The sequence below is a fragment of the Microtus ochrogaster genome, chromosome 18 (genome assembly GCF_000317375.1).
Source record: "Microtus ochrogaster isolate Prairie Vole_2 chromosome 18, MicOch1.0, whole genome shotgun sequence".
Taxonomy (NCBI): Eukaryota; Metazoa; Chordata; class Mammalia; order Rodentia; family Cricetidae; genus Microtus; species Microtus ochrogaster.
Window position 1 is genome coordinate 20,970,047 of NC_022020.1, and position 15,047 is coordinate 20,985,093.

Here is a 15,047-nt window from a genome sequence, read left to right on the forward strand (position 1 = left end):
CCAGTTCCAGGACAGCTAGGGCTGGTATACAGAGAAAAGGAGAAAGAAAGAAGAGGACACAAACATGAAATGCAAGCAAAGATGCCAAGCTTGAACCCTGCTTTAGTTACCTTGTGAGCCCAGGTGAGCAGTCAGTGCTTTTCCCCAAAGCGGTTTCTTTCTTATTTTTTCTTTCTGTTTTTCGAGACAGAATTCTGTAGCTTTGGAGCCTGTCCTGGAACTAGCTCTATAGACCAGGCTGGCCTCAAACTCACAAAGATCTGCCTGTCTCTGCCTCCTGAGTGCTGGGATTAAAGGTGTGCACCATCACCGCCCGGCTAGCAAAAGTAGTTTCTAATCCCATGTGTGATCCTGTGTTGTTTCTAAAACCCCTTGTTATTCTCTAGACCTTTCATCTATGGGCCCACGTCCCAGGGAGAGAGGATGCAGATTCTCCAGAACTTCAAGCACAACCCCAAAATCAACACTATCTTCATCTCCAAGGTATGTGGCACTGGATGTTGTGCCCGTGAGGTGCACCTGAGCTCTTGGACATGGTTCATACCTGCTGAAGGCCTCCTGTGCTTACTTTCCAGCCCAGGATGATGGTTAGGGAGTGGCAGCTCTGGGAGGTGTGAAATAACGGAGGGTTCTTAAGTCGTACAGGTTATTTGTGGGGACGTTTTGCTCCTCGGGTTTGTCCCACATCTCCCTGGGAAGTAGAGATTTAAATTGTATTTCCTTATAGAAGGCACTAATGTGTGCTACCTACTGTGGCAAAAGCAGGTATTTGGTTGACGCTTCCTTTTTGGAGCTGGAGATGCTGGATTTTGGGAAGCTTCTGTCCTGGTACCTGATGTGCCTTGATGGTGGGTGGCCAGTGCCACAGTGGACTTGGTCGACCAAGCTTCAGGGTGGTGTCACTGCCACCATATGATCCAGGGTTTTTCTTCTGTTTGTTTATTATATTCTGGTTTCTAGCACTTGCTGTCTTGGAACTCACTCTGTAGACCAGGCTGGCCTCTGCCTTCTAAGCACTGGATTAAAGGCATACATCACTCCTCCCTTCCTCCCTCCCTCCCTCTCTCCCTTCCTCCCTCCCTCCCTCTCTCCCTTCCCTCATTCCTTCCTGTCTTTATTTATTTATTTAGCTGTTGTTGTTTTGGCTTTTTGAGACATGGTTTCTCTGTGTAGCCCTGGCTATCCTTGACTCACTCTCTGGACCAAGGTGGCCTCAAACACAGAGATCTTCCTGCCTCTGAAGTGATGGGATTAAAGGATTGTGCCACCACTGTCTGACCCGGTGGTGTAAAACAAGTCTTTTTAACCTTTTTTCACTCAAGACATTTTTATGTGTGTGAAAGGTCTGGGGCTTGGGGTTCAGCAGAGACTGCAGTGGATGTTCTTTTGTTTGTTAGGAGAGCCCCTACATAATGGGCACACACATAGATGGCCGCAGCATGGTAGGGTGGGAGTGCTGGAAGAAAGTTTCACACCACAACAAGCCCGCCGCCAGGGAGGAGTGGGCGGGTCCAATTGCTGGGGCCAGGGAGGTGTAGCCCTAGGTACATTTGTTCAGTTAGCCGGCTCAAGTTTTTAGAGTCTGACATCCTGAAGTCTGTGCACTTTTTTTGGGAAGTAAGAATTGCACCTGTCACTGTCCTGGAATATGGGTTCCTGGTTTACAAACCCATAAGCACATACGAATCTGTCTCTGTAGTGGCCAGGATCCCAGAACCAACTACAGCGGTGGAGACTGTTGTTAAAGATGAAAGGGAATTCTCCCATCAGTGTGGTGGACTTGCTTGCTACTTTTACTGAAGTTTAGATCTCAGCAGACACTGCAGGATATAGAAGATTCTATTGTAGACTGTAGAACATTGTCAGTGTTTTTCAGAGTTGATGGATTCTTTTTTTTAATAATTGTCAGTGCTAAGAATGCAGTTTTGCATAAATACATAGTTCAAAACAGCAGAAGTATGCTTGGAGCCATTTCAGAGACTGTTGGAAATTCTGTTCTAATCCTAAGCCCAAATTTACGGAATGATTTTTTTTTTTAATGAAATTCAGGAGTTAAGCATTAAAGCAACAGTTTTTAAAGTTAAGCGTTCTAACACAAAGATGTACTAATTCAACACTCACATGCTTGGAGATGATTGTAGGAAAATACCAAAGCCTTTGTTTTCCATAATTACACCATCATAGAAGAACAGAGAAGTTTGTACGCACAGTCGAGGTTTTCAGCAACTTTTGTTTGTGTTGCAAGGTGAGGACAAGCACAGAGCACAATGTGTTCTGTCTGTAGTGAGAGTGTGCACTTGATAAACACTTAGAAGCCTTTACAATTGTTTACTCACACCTGTTCACTCATTTATTTGGGAGAGGGGTAGCACAAATTTGCCATGTTGTATGTGTGGAGGTCGGAGGACCCCCTGTGGGAATTGCTTCTTTCCTTTTGTTCCATGGGTCCCAGGGATTGAAACGAGGTCTTCAGCCTGGGGGGCAAGCACCTCAGACACCTAACCCATAGCTTCAGAAGCTGCCATTTAGATTCAGGTGAAGAAGGAACTAAAGTCTGGAGGACAGGCATATTTCCAGTCTGGTGGTCGTGGCCGGAAATGCTCTTCCAGTTTGTGACTGGAGACCTCTCTGGGCTGAGACCCCAGCTGAGGAGCTGGTGCTCGGTGAGGTCTGTGTGCGTGGTGCCCTTTGTTGTCTGTCTTGTCCCTCCTGTGCTGCTGCCGTTGTCACCAAGTAAGACGGGTTTTTGTACAGACCCATCCATTTCTGCAGCACAAAGAAAAATTATGGCTAGGTTCTGGAGAGGTCCACTGTGAAGAGGAAAAGAGGATGTTTCTCTAAATTATCCCCAACACTAACTTCAAGTCTCACCCAGGGATGGATGGGGAGGTTGCTTAGTGGGAGAACATATGCTTGGCCTGCCTGAAGTCCTAATTCCATTCCCAGGATACTGAAATTGAAAACTTAAATCTGGACTAGTTGATGGTCTTCTGTTCTTACCGTTCCTATATAAAACTACTTATTTCTGCAGGTCGGTGACACATCCTTCGATCTGCCAGAAGCAAACGTCCTCATTCAGATCTCCTCCCACGGTGGCTCCAGACGGCAGGAAGCCCAGAGGCTGGGGCGCGTACTCCGAGCCAAAAAAGGTAAAGGCTCCCTTTCCCCTGCTGCCTCAGGCAGGTTAGGAAGAGTGGGGGTGAGCTGCTGGTGTGTCCAGTCACAGTGTGCTCTTTGCTTCAAGCTTGGAGACCTTGATGGGAAGGGCCCAAAGCAGAGCTCAGAGCCCAGAACAGAATCTTCATTACTTCTCATGCCATGGGGGTCCATGTTCTCCATGGTATCTTTAAATGGCTTTTATTTTATTTTTATTTTTGGTTTTTCAAGATAGAGTTTCTCTGTAGCTTTGGAGACTGTCCTGGAACTCACTCTGTAGACCAGGCTGACCTTGAACTCACAGAGATTATGCCTGCCTTTATCTCCCAAATGATTAAAGGCCTGCACCAACACACCTGGCTTGATGACTGTTTTTACTAGTAACTTCAGCTCCACTGGATCTTAACACCCTCTTCTGGTTTGTTTGTTTGTTTGTTTGTTTGTTTGTTTATTTATTATGTATACAATATGTCTGTGTGTGTGTCTGCAGGCCAGAAGAGGGCACCAGACCCCATTACAGATGGTTGTGAGCCACCATGTAGTTGCTGGGAATTGAACTCAGGACCTTTGGAAGAGCAGGCAATGCTCTTAACCACTGAGCCATCCTCTCTTCTGGTCTTTTTAAGTGCATACACGTGGCATCTACTCACACAGACATGCAAACATACACGTCAGATCAGAAATAAAGTCTGAAGTTGAACGCTGCTCTGGCCTCCACACTGTGGTCCTCTCATGACAGCTGTCTCTCTGTTCCCACTCTCGCTGCAGTTCTTCAGGCTTTCAGGGAAGCCTCTTCTTCCCTTTAAGGCCTCCTGTTCTACCGCCATATATTGTAGCCTTTCTGTCTGATTGCTTTCCTTCCACCATACCATGTCAGGGTCTCTAACCTGAAAAACCTCGGATGCACGCCTCTCAAGACAGCTAGGCTGAGGCAGCTGCATGGTTCCCTACACGCATGGAGACGAAGCCATGGCCTGAGGCTCTCTCATTATACTAAACCTCATTTCTGAAAGGAACTTGTGTGTTTGTTTTCCTTTGCAGACCAATCACTGTGGCCCTTTGATGGTTGTTTTAACGGGTTTCCAGGATCAAACTCGGATCACCAAGCTTGGCAACATGTGCCATTATCCGCTTTACCATCTCCTTGTCCTCTTTGTTTCTTTTTAAGTTTATTTGTTTTTAGGTTTGCCATGCTGGGGATTAAACCCAGGCCCTCATTAAGCATGCTAGGGCAAATTTCCTGCTGCTGAGCAATGTCCTCAGCTCTTTTCTCCCTCACTTGATGGTGATCTTCAGAGCAGACAGAATTTAATTTTGATGACATCCCCTGCAGTCAGGGCGATCACACACTGGGTAAAGAGCTTGCCCACTGCTGTGCTGGCTTCTAGCCGGGACCCCGTGTTTCAGCGACTAATGTGGATTTCATCTCACCTTTTTCCCGTAGGGATGGTTGCGGAGGAATACAATGCCTTTTTCTACTCGCTGGTGTCCCAGGACACACAGGAAATGGCTTATTCTACCAAGCGACAGAGATTTTTAGTAGACCAAGGTTACAGCTTTAAGGTATGTGTTTGTTTACTTTTGGTTAGACTTTGACAAAGATGGGGGCACCAGCCTGGGACAACACTGATGCAGGCTTCTTGCTCTCTCGTCTCTGTAAATTGCTGGGGAAACACTGTACTGTTAGTTCTGAGGTACCAAAGCCCTACAGTCACTGAGAATCTGAACACCTGGGGTTCCTTTTTGAGATGTCTTCCTTAGCTGGAGAGGCCTGGTCCAAGGTTCTGTTGTGAGGGACGAATGGAATGTCTTTAGAAGCAGAGAAGAAAAACCCAATTGCGGTCTACTAATCGGGATGCCACGCTCCAGCGTCTTAGTGTTAGGTTCTCTACATGAACGGAGCTGATGTGATAGATGTGTTTATCACCAGATTGGCTTGCTCTGTGTGGTCTGGGTAGTTCATCGAAGCTGCACGTCTCAGCGGGCTTAGCCTGGCCTGGTTATTTAGTGCTGACTGCAGAAGTGGGACAGATGGACTGGACAGTGAGAGCGAGGGCGAGCAGGCCAAAGCAAGTTCCCCTTTCCATGCCCCTTGCTCTGAGCTGCCACTAGAAGGTCCGCATCTTCTGGATTTAGTGTGGATCTTTCAGCTTCAAATAAGCCGAGTGCCCAGCAGTTTGCCTTTAGTTCATTCTGGATGTAGTCAAGTTGACAGGTGTCCCTGTGTCAGCTTGACACTCAGTCACATCTCCTTGTGCCACGCTGAAGTTCCAAAGGAGTGACTCCACCTAACGTAATCAGCCACCCATGTGTGGCCACATACCACACACATTGTGTCTTTTTTTTAATAGATGGCAGTCCCTTTAGTAATGCTGTTTTTCATTACATTTACAAATGTCCTGATACAGATTTGCAGCTCTTAACCACTGCTGTTATCTCAGATGATAAATAAGCAAAGAAAGAAAATAGCAACATCTGTTACTGTGTGTGTCTGCTCTTAAAATAGGGCAGAAGCAGCCACCATTCAGATGTATTTTCACTGGTCTCTTCAAGCATGGGTGAGGTTTCCATTATTAGCCTTCAATAGAACAGCTATGCCACACTTCTTTAGCTGTGAAGTGAGTTCCTTGGTCAGAGTTAATGCAAGCAGGCCAGCTGTTAGGCTCCTGCCTTGACTTCCCTCAGTGGTGGACTGTGGCCTGGAATGTAAGGCAGATAAACCCATCCTCCCTCCCCCACAGCTGCTTTAGGTCAGGGGGTTTATCAAAGCGACAGACATGAGACCAGGAGGACATTTTGCTTCTGAGAGAAAATCTGGTCAATTATTTTTAAATTTTTGCTATGAGTGTTTTGCTTGCATGTGTGTCTGTGTACCATGTGTGTGCCTAGTGCCCACAGGGGCAAGAAGAGGGTTTGGGGTTCCCTGGAATGGAGTTATAGATGGTTATGAGCCACCATGTGAGTGTTGGGGACTGAATCCAGGTTCTCTGAAGAACAGCATGTGTTCTTGTCTCCTGAGCTATCTCTAGGCCTGGTCAGTGAATTCTTTACATCCTGTATGAATAAAGTACTCCTTGCTGGAAGCCCAGGTGCCAGGTAGTGAGTGGTTGGAGTGGCCTTGCATGTACCTTTCTGTGTTTTCCTGCCCTTCCTGGTTTAAAGATTCCTCTTGTGGTATGCCCATTTGGAGTATCCTAGTCTCTGTCTTAACCAGTAGTCAAGCTCTGGTTGGACCAGTGGAGGTGGGAAGAGGAGACCAGGAGCAGGTGCAATGGGGATTTGGAGGTGAGCACAACAAAGTCTGCCATTGCTCCTGAAGGTGATCACAAAGCTCGCTGGCATGGAGGAGGAAGAGTTGGCATTCTCCACCAAAGAGGAGCAGCAGCAGCTCCTGCAGAAGGTCCTGGCGGCCTCTGATCTGGACGCAGAGGAAGAGGTGGTGGCTGGAGAGTTTGGCTCTAGATCTGGCCAGGTGAGTGGAGAGAGAGATATCCTTCTGGAGGATATCCACTGTATGTGGGCACATGTGTATATACATAATATGCTCACATGTGCACACACACACAAGCCTGTGAGCATGTGAGCAAGTAGGATTGGGGGAAAGCTAAAAATTCTGAAGAAACAACCCTGTTATTTTTTAAGTAGGTCTCCTGTAAATGTATCACCAGATAGAGGGGCTTACTGCAGCAGTGACTGAGATCCCGTCTGTCCATACTACAGCCTGGTAACTGGGGCCCGGGATGACAGTCCTGCAGGCTCTCAAGCTAGTGAGTGCTCTATCTGTTGCTCTGGGGTTTCCTGGCTCACCCTGCTTTCCTCCTCAGTGAGAGAGCTCAGCCTTCAAGATGAGTCTTGAACTCAAACTGTAGTTTCAGTGCATGGGAAACCCTAGAGTTCTCTAAAAAGACTTCACACACATTAGTAAGCACCCTCTGGGCCCAGGCGTGAGTGCAGTGTAATCAGTGGTTACATCATGAGGAGGAGTCTGGCCCTCTAAGGAGGGGAGTGCAACTAAATCAGCTGCTGCAGGAATGCCCATTTCCAAAATCAGTGATAGTAAAGCCAACAGGGAAGCGTTAGCGAGAGCATGACGGGAAGGAAGCAGCAGCTACTGCTTGGGCAGGTACTAGCAAGGCCCAGCCAAGACCTTTCTCATGCCAGGCAGTCTGCGTGTTAGTCCAGGGTTGCCAAGGTAACCTTTGGGTGTTAGTCCAGGTGACCCTGAGGTGAGCCTGTGGAGGACGTGGGGTGAGTTCTCAGGTGCCCATGCAAATTGGCTCTGTGCCAGACCCCTGGCCTGTGTGGTTGCTGTTCACACCCATCTTTGTTTTTATTGTGTGTTGTGTTTTTGAGATAGGTGTCACTGGGTAACTCTGTCTGGCCTGGAGCTCAGATCTTCTGCCTCTGCTTCTCACGTGCTGGGATTAAAGTTGTGTGCCTCCCTCCCTAGCTCCACACCCGGCTTTGGAGCAAAATTGGCCACCCCCATTTTACAGACACTCAAATTTGCTCATGGCTATGGAGCTGAGCTATTGGTTCACAGCCTTGCATCAAGTCTTAGGAGATTTTAAGAGACTCCCACCTTAACTTTCTTTTTGTTTATTTCTTTATTTAATGTATGTGGGTGTTTTGCTTGCATGTGTGTCTGTGTACCACATGTGGGCCTGGTGCCCTTGGAGGCCAGAAGAAGACATTAGGTTCCTTGGAATCAGAGGTACAGACAGTTGGGAGCTTCCAGTGGGTGCTGGAATTTAACCCCTAGTCTGGAAGAGCAGCCAGAGTTCTTAACTGCTAAACCACCTCTCCAGTCCCAGTGCACCCTAACTTTAAGATTCTGTGCAGGGACTGAGGATGTGCCTCGGTGACAAAATGTCTGTCTACAGTTCAGGCCCTGGCTTTTGCCCTCAGAACCACAAAAGAAAGAAGAGTTATCATTAAGGGAGCCGTTGTAGTGCTCTGTTCCGTCAGTGCCTGGGCAGTGTTCTAGTCCCATTTTTCTTAGGAGCTGCAGCTGGCTCAAGAGATGCTCTTGTGCCTCTGTTTCCTGTGCTGTAGGTTAAGACTGTAATTGTTGCAGGGTCAGGGGAGTTAGTATATATGCAGTGCCTAAGACACAGAAAGTGGAAGGCAGAGGCTGTTTTAAAATGTATTATGTGTATCTGTGTGCATATGGGTGTGTGTGTTTGTATGTGTGGAGGGCACATTTCTGGAAGGCAGAGGACAGTCTTTGGAGTCTTTTCTCTCCTTGTGCCTCTTTGTAGGTTCTGGGGATCAAACTTGGGTTGCCCTGTTTGCACTGCAGATACTTTCACCCCACTCACCAGGCCACAGAGTGTTATTTTAAAAACTGTATTGAAATGACCGGGGCTTCAGCTTAGCTGTAGAGTGCTTACCTAGCATGCACAACACCACATGTGTGTAAACACACGCGCGCGCGCACACACACACACACACACACACACAATTTGGTGATTAACCTCGCCTGGTTCCCCTCCCCCCCACAGGCATCCCGACGCTTTGGCACCATGAGCTCTATGTCTGGGGCGGATGACACTGTGTATATGGAATACCACTCCTCCCGAAGCAAAGTTTCCACCAAGCACGTGCACCCACTTTTCAAACGCTTTCGGAAGTGACACCCACCCTGTTACTCAGTTGAAGACTGGCTGCCTGGATCAGGGTTGAAAAAAAAGACTTCTCGGTCTTTCTCTTCAAGTCTATGTACTCTCCTACTGTTGATCTAATGCAATACCTGTTGACTGACTGCTGAGAAACTATCAGTGTTTGGGCTTTGACGTGGCCTTCATGGGTTGCCCAGGCTTTAAGAAAGAAAGAAAGACTGTTTTTGTTTGTTTGAAACTTTTTGAGAGTGGATCATTTCTGTATATAAAAGGTATACCATTTAAGGCACATTTGTCTTTATTCTACTGAATAAATTTAAAAAATGGCATTGGTGGGCCCTGGAGCTGGAAGGAGAAGTGGATGCATGTTCCCGTCCTCACCCAGAAGCCATCTCCAACTGACAGCCACTTGCAAATGCAAATTTAGTGTTCTCCAAGGGAAACAGACTCCTCTTACAGGTAGGCCCCATGCCCAGCGGTAGATGGCCAACAGGAAATGAACTCAATGGCATCCGCGGAGTTCCCTGTCTCATAATTATGTCTCAGGGCTCTCCTTTCTGTAGTATAAAAACAAATGGAATTTAAGCTCTGTATAAGTCAGGGCTCTCTAAAGGAACAGAACTGATGGGAATTGATTAAGCTAACTTACTTTGAAATATTAACAACCTGAGAGGTTTTAATATTCCACACTTGAGAGTCTGAGGACTCGGTGGTGGTCGCTCAGTCCCTGAGGCTCAGTGCCTCAGCATCTCAGTCTGGAGCTAAAACTGTGTGGGGGAGGATCCTGGGTAGCTTCTGGTCCTTAGGGATGGAAGCCTGCAAATGCTGGTTTGGATCTCAGCAAAGCAATCGGCAGCATCCGTAAGAAGGCTGGTGGCAGGAGGGAAGGTCAGCCAGCAAAGGGTGAGTGACCCTCCCTCTATGGGCAGCCACAAACTGTTAGATCCAGGCCACAGCAGATGGAGCCACGCTTGGGGGCGGCTCCTCACACGTGGGTCGCTTCATTTGCAATTCTCTACAATTGGTGCATGTAATTCAAGGCAAGCCTACGCTACAGGCCAGTACTGCATGCTTAGTATTAATCATGAATTTGAGAGGATCTAAAACCACCTAGGAGGGCTGGAAAGATGGCTCAGCCGTTAAAGGCTGGGCTCACAACCAAAACTAAAATCACCAAGGACACATCCATGGGTCTAGACTAAAATCACCAAGGACACATCCATGGGTCTGTCTAGGAAGAAGTTTCTAGATTGGGAGAATTGTGGGAAGACCCACCCCAAACACTTGGCTCCATCATATGGGCTGGGATCCTGGACTAAAATACAAAGGAAAAAGCCAGGCACCAGCATTGCTCAGCCTCAGATTCTTGACTGTGGCAGCCATGTGAACAGCTGCCGCCTGGTCCTGCTGCCATGACTGACGCCTGGTCCTGCAGCCATGACTGACTGTACCCTTGAACCTGGGAGCCGAAGTAAACCCCTTCCTTAACTTGTTTAAAGGTATTTTGTCCCAGCAATGGGGAAAGTAGCCAACACAGTTCCTGAGACTGCAGTTACAACACCAGGGGCTGCTACATGCTGCTCCTGCTGCCTGTGTGCTGCCCCTGTTTACTGCTGCCAATGGCAGGGCTGCGAGAATTCTCACCTCCCTGCGAATGCTATCTTGTTTTAAATTTTTAAGAACTTGTGTGTGCGTGCATGCACATGTATGCGTGCACAAGCCAGAAGTTGATGTCAGTTGTCTTTTCTCAGCCACCCTGCCTTTCCTTTTTGACACAGCTGTCTCACTGAACCTGGAGCTCACTAGGCTAGAAAGCTCCCGGGATTCAGCTGTTTCTGCTCGGCACCCAGCGCTGGGGTTATAAGCGTGCAGTACCGTGCCCAGCTTTTTAATATAGGTTCTGAGGCTCAGGCAGGTCCTCCTGCTGCAGGGCAGGTGCTGTCTTCTGCTGCATTCGGGTTCTTTTCTAAGGAGTGCTGCCTGACTTGAGCTCTCAAAGTTTAAGGTTTTATAGTTTTTTTTCTATTGCATTTCGTCTTCTGATCTATCGTGAATTGTTTTTCAGTGCCGGGTGTTGAACCCAAGGCATTGGACATGCTAGATAAGTGTTCTATCATTGAACCATATCCTCAGGTCTTGCGTTACTTACTGCACAGTGGATGGGTAAAGTCCTACTCCATTCTTATGTGCGTATATCTAGTTGTCCCACTTACGTAGGGTATTCTTTCATTCAAATTGTCTTGGTTCCTTTTTCAAAAAGGAGTTGACTGTGGGTCTCCAGATTTATTTCTGAACTCTTGATCCTCTCCCACCGATGGAGATGTCTGTTTTTGTGCTAGTACCACACATCTTGGTTACTGAAGTGTGTGGTTAGTTTTGTATCAGTGGGAAGTAAATTAAAGTCGTCTGGGAAGAGGAAACTCAGTTGAAGAATTGCCTCCTTCAGATCGACCTGCGGGCACTTCCACAAGGGATTGCCTTGATTAACGACTGATGTGGGAAGGCCAAGCCCACTGGCGTGGCGCCTCTCTGGGCAGACAGCCCTGGATTATATAAGAAAGAAAACAGTGCAAGTGATAGGAAGGCAGCTGGTGAGCAGTGTGTCTGCGCAGTCTCTGCTGCTGCGTCTGCTTCCAGCTCTGCTCTGAGTTCCTGCCTCGGCTGTCCTGGATGATGGACCGTAACCTGTAAGCCAAATAAACCTTTTCCTCCCCAGGTTACTTTTGGTCAGAGTGCTTATTAAAGCAACAGAAAAGCAACCTAGGACACATATCCAGGAGGAAGGTGCGGACATGAGGAAGCCCGGCCTTCAGCTTTTCAGTTCTGTTTTGCTTGTTCTGAGTCTCATTTAAATACAATTTAGAATCAGATTGTCGGTTTCCACAAAAGACACTATTCTGATATGAGTTGCATTAAATCCATAGATAACTCTGCAGAGTAATGCTGTCCTGATGATTAAGTTCTTGGGACTGTGGGTGTCTGTTTAATGGGTCTCACAAAACCTTTTTCAACAGTGTTTTATAGTTTTCACGCCCAAGTCTTAGTTCTTTCAGTAAGTTTATTTTGTATTTGATTTCTCCCCCACTGCCTTTCTCTCTGTGTGTATGCATACAGAAAGGCACATGTGTGCAGAGGGGCAGAGAGTATATTATAAACACACTGGGTGTTTTCATTGCTCTCCGCTTTATTTTCTTGATATTTAAAAATTTTACCTTGGCAATGTCATACATGTATATAATGTATTTTGATCATATCAGCCCTCAGCTCTCTCCAGACCTCTACAAATCTCCCTCCCATTTTAATGCCTCCTCTTTTATAACCCATTGGGTTCCGTTAGTGCTGCTTGTATGCAAACAGGTGTGGGCGAAAGCATGGGCAACCCACCAGTGGTTCAACTACAGAAGATGACTCTTTCCCTGGCAGCATCTTCCTCGGCCCCTCCCCCATCCATGATTTTGTGTGAGGCACTCTGGCTGCTGTGGTGCAGTCACCATGGCTGTCCACAGACAAGATTTCCCAGCACTCCTGTCTTTTACCCCTCGAGTGTTGGAATTACAGAAGTATGCTGCTGGTGTGGGAAGTCCTTCTGTATATGTGTTGCTTTTATTGGTTAATGAATAAAGCTGTTTCCTTAGTAGAATAGAGCTAGGCGCGGAAAACTAAACTGAATGCTGGGAGAAAGACAGCAGAATCAATGAGAAGCCATGTAGCTGCTGCGGGAGACACCAGATGAAACTTTGCCAGTAAGCCACAACCACATGGCAATACACAAATTAATAGAAATGGGTGAATATAAGAGCTAGCTGATAAGAAGCATGAGGTAATAGACCAAGCAATGTTGTAATAATACAGTTTCTGTGTGGTTATTTCAGTTCTGAGCGGCCAGGAATGAACGAGCAGCCTTCACCAACAGTATGGTGCCCACTGTCTGAGGCATGGATCCACATAAGAACTAAAAAAAGTTTAAGAAAAAAAAGGGGAGGGCTTCTAGACCCAAGGAAATGGGAGTCAATTGGAGCTTGTTAGTAGTCACATATTTTTAGATAGGCATTGTTTGCTGGCGGCAAGCAGAGACTCGGCTCCTTTAAGATGTTCCCCGACTCAGCTTTAGTAGCTAGAACTCCACAGTTTCTGTAAGGGAAGGATTCCTGGTTTATGCTAGTTACACGAACAGTTCTGCCTCTTTTGGGGGGTTGATGCCTGTCACCCACTTCGGGTCCAGATGCTTATGTGCCCACTCGGGGTCAGGACAAAAGTAGCCTAGGCCCATGACTCAGCACTTCCTGCCTGGGCAGGCAGCGGGATTGGGTCTGCTAAGTGTGCACACACAGGCAGGAGAGTATGGCAGATTCCCACCACCATACACAGAGGTGTTTCCAGGCCTCGCAGTGTGCTGCATGGCAGATTTAGCTTTTGTTCAGATAAAAAGGGTTTATGTGCTGCATGGTGCTTCCAGAGTTGAGGTGGTGAGGATGGCTTCCACCCAGCAGTCTCAGAGGCAGCGAACGTGCCTCTGCCATGTTGGACTGGGTGGAGCCAATAGGCAGGGCTGAGCTGGTCCTAGCCACGCCAGTTTAGCATTAAATAAAAATAAAAAAAAAAGGTTCTCCTGGTCAGAGAATAGTCACAGATATGCAGTTATAAAGACACGTGTCTCTTGTATTCTTTGGCTAAGAAGAGTTAACCCTTTTATTTTGTATATCTCCAGATGGAGTAAATGGAATTAAAGTTTAAGCTAGATTATTTTTGTTTTATCTAAGTTATACTAAATAATGAGAATATGTGTATGTATTTATAAAGACAAAAAACTTGTATCTTTTAAACATTAGTTTTGAATAAGATGGGGATTAGGGTAAGCAGAGTAATAACAAATGAAAGGAGATAGTATTTTTATTTGTAGCTTCATTAAAATCAAGACAAGTATTATTTTATCATTTAACAATATGCCAGATAGGATATTAGATATAAATAATTTTTAAAATCTAATTACAAAAATATTTAAGAAACAAAAAATGAGAGAAATATTTAGTTCTTCAACACTTCAGTGGTGTTGAAGGTCAGCACATTCAGCATTTTCAATGTCCATGCGACTGTGCTCTCGGATGGGGTGAGAAAGTTCCTGCCTCCAGGTGAGTTAGAAGTACCTGGATACAGTCCTGAAATTTAATCAGAATGGTGTCTTTGATGTGATGTCTTTTCTCTCTCTCTCTCTCTCTCTCTCTCTCTCTCTCTCTCTCTCTCTGTCTCTGTCTCTGTCTCTCTCTCTCTTTCCCACTTATAGGGCCCAGAGAGATGGCTCAATGGGTAAAGTGTTTGCCATATAAGGATCTCACTTCCCCAAGACTCTGTTTTTTATTTTTATCTGATTGAATATTGAAGTTATTTTTATTTGATATGAATTTGGTGGCTCCAGTTGGCTTTATTTACCCAGATTTCTAGTCCATTATTTTACTTTTTTCATTTCATGGGATAATTTGCTTATCTCTTACCCCCTCCCACTTTCTCTAATTCCTTGCAAATTGTTTGTTTAGAGATACTGAGTTGCTGTATGGCATTTCTCATTATGCCTCTGATGTCAACCCTATGTGTTAGTGAGGGTTCTCTAGAAGAACAGAACTGGCAGGATGAATGTGCACAAGGGACTTCATTAGACTGTCTTCCGTGAGGATTCGGAAGTAGCCACCTGTAGCTACAAACACTGAGTGTCAGGAAGCTGCTCCATCTATGAGGTGGGGCCCTCAGCTGTCTCAGTCTGGCATTGAGGGCCTGGAGGGTCCCTGGAGAGCCTCTGGCCTTCATCCACATTGGAAGGCTGGTAAAAGAAGGTGGGGACAGAAATGTAGCAACAGACGAGATGAACTTGCCAGAGCGAAGGCAAGTAGGCAGAGGCCTTCTTCAGCCTCCTTGTATTTGGGCAGCCACTGGAGGGCGCCACCCACATTTAGCTGCTTCTTTCCACTTCAGATAATCTGATCAAGAAAAATCACTGTTGGGAGTGCCCAGTGACTGGAAGATTCAGGGTAGGAACTGAAGCAAAGGCCACGGAAAAGTGCTGCTTACTCAGTGAGGGCTATTGAGTACCAACCTCAATTCCCTCCCAGGGTTCAGACAGAGCAAGCATGGGCTCTAGAAAAATATGAAGGTGAAATGAATTCTCCACCATGTACTTTTCCACATCAGTTTCTTTATTGTTCTGCCTCTTATCCTAATTCTCCTGTCCTACTTCTGGTTCTTCCTTGCTGCTTCCTCTTCTTCTTCTTCTTCTTCTTC

At 46.5% G+C, this 15,047-nt stretch overlaps 1 protein-coding gene across 2 annotated transcripts in view; it reads left to right on the plus strand.

Annotated features, from left to right (window-relative positions):
- The window catches only part of Ercc3 (ERCC excision repair 3, TFIIH core complex helicase subunit), a 33,261-nt gene extending 21,434 nt beyond the window's left edge, over positions 1-11,827 (plus strand). The window contains exons 11-16 of one of the 2 annotated variants that reach the window (XR_003377730.1): positions 387-483; positions 3,032-3,149; positions 4,601-4,719; positions 6,476-6,628; positions 8,661-9,236; positions 11,224-11,804. Coding sequence is in view for 1 of the 2 variants with exons in the window: in XM_005355873.2 (XP_005355930.1) it covers positions 387-483; positions 3,032-3,149; positions 4,601-4,719; positions 6,476-6,628; positions 8,661-8,792 (619 nt within the window). In the remaining variant the exon portion in view is untranslated. Of the gene's footprint in view, positions 1-386; positions 484-3,031; positions 3,150-4,600; positions 4,720-6,475; positions 6,629-8,660 lie in introns of both variants that reach the window. The other variant, XM_005355873.2, reaches the window with a different exon arrangement.
- Positions 11,828-15,047: the final 3,220 nt, after the last annotated feature.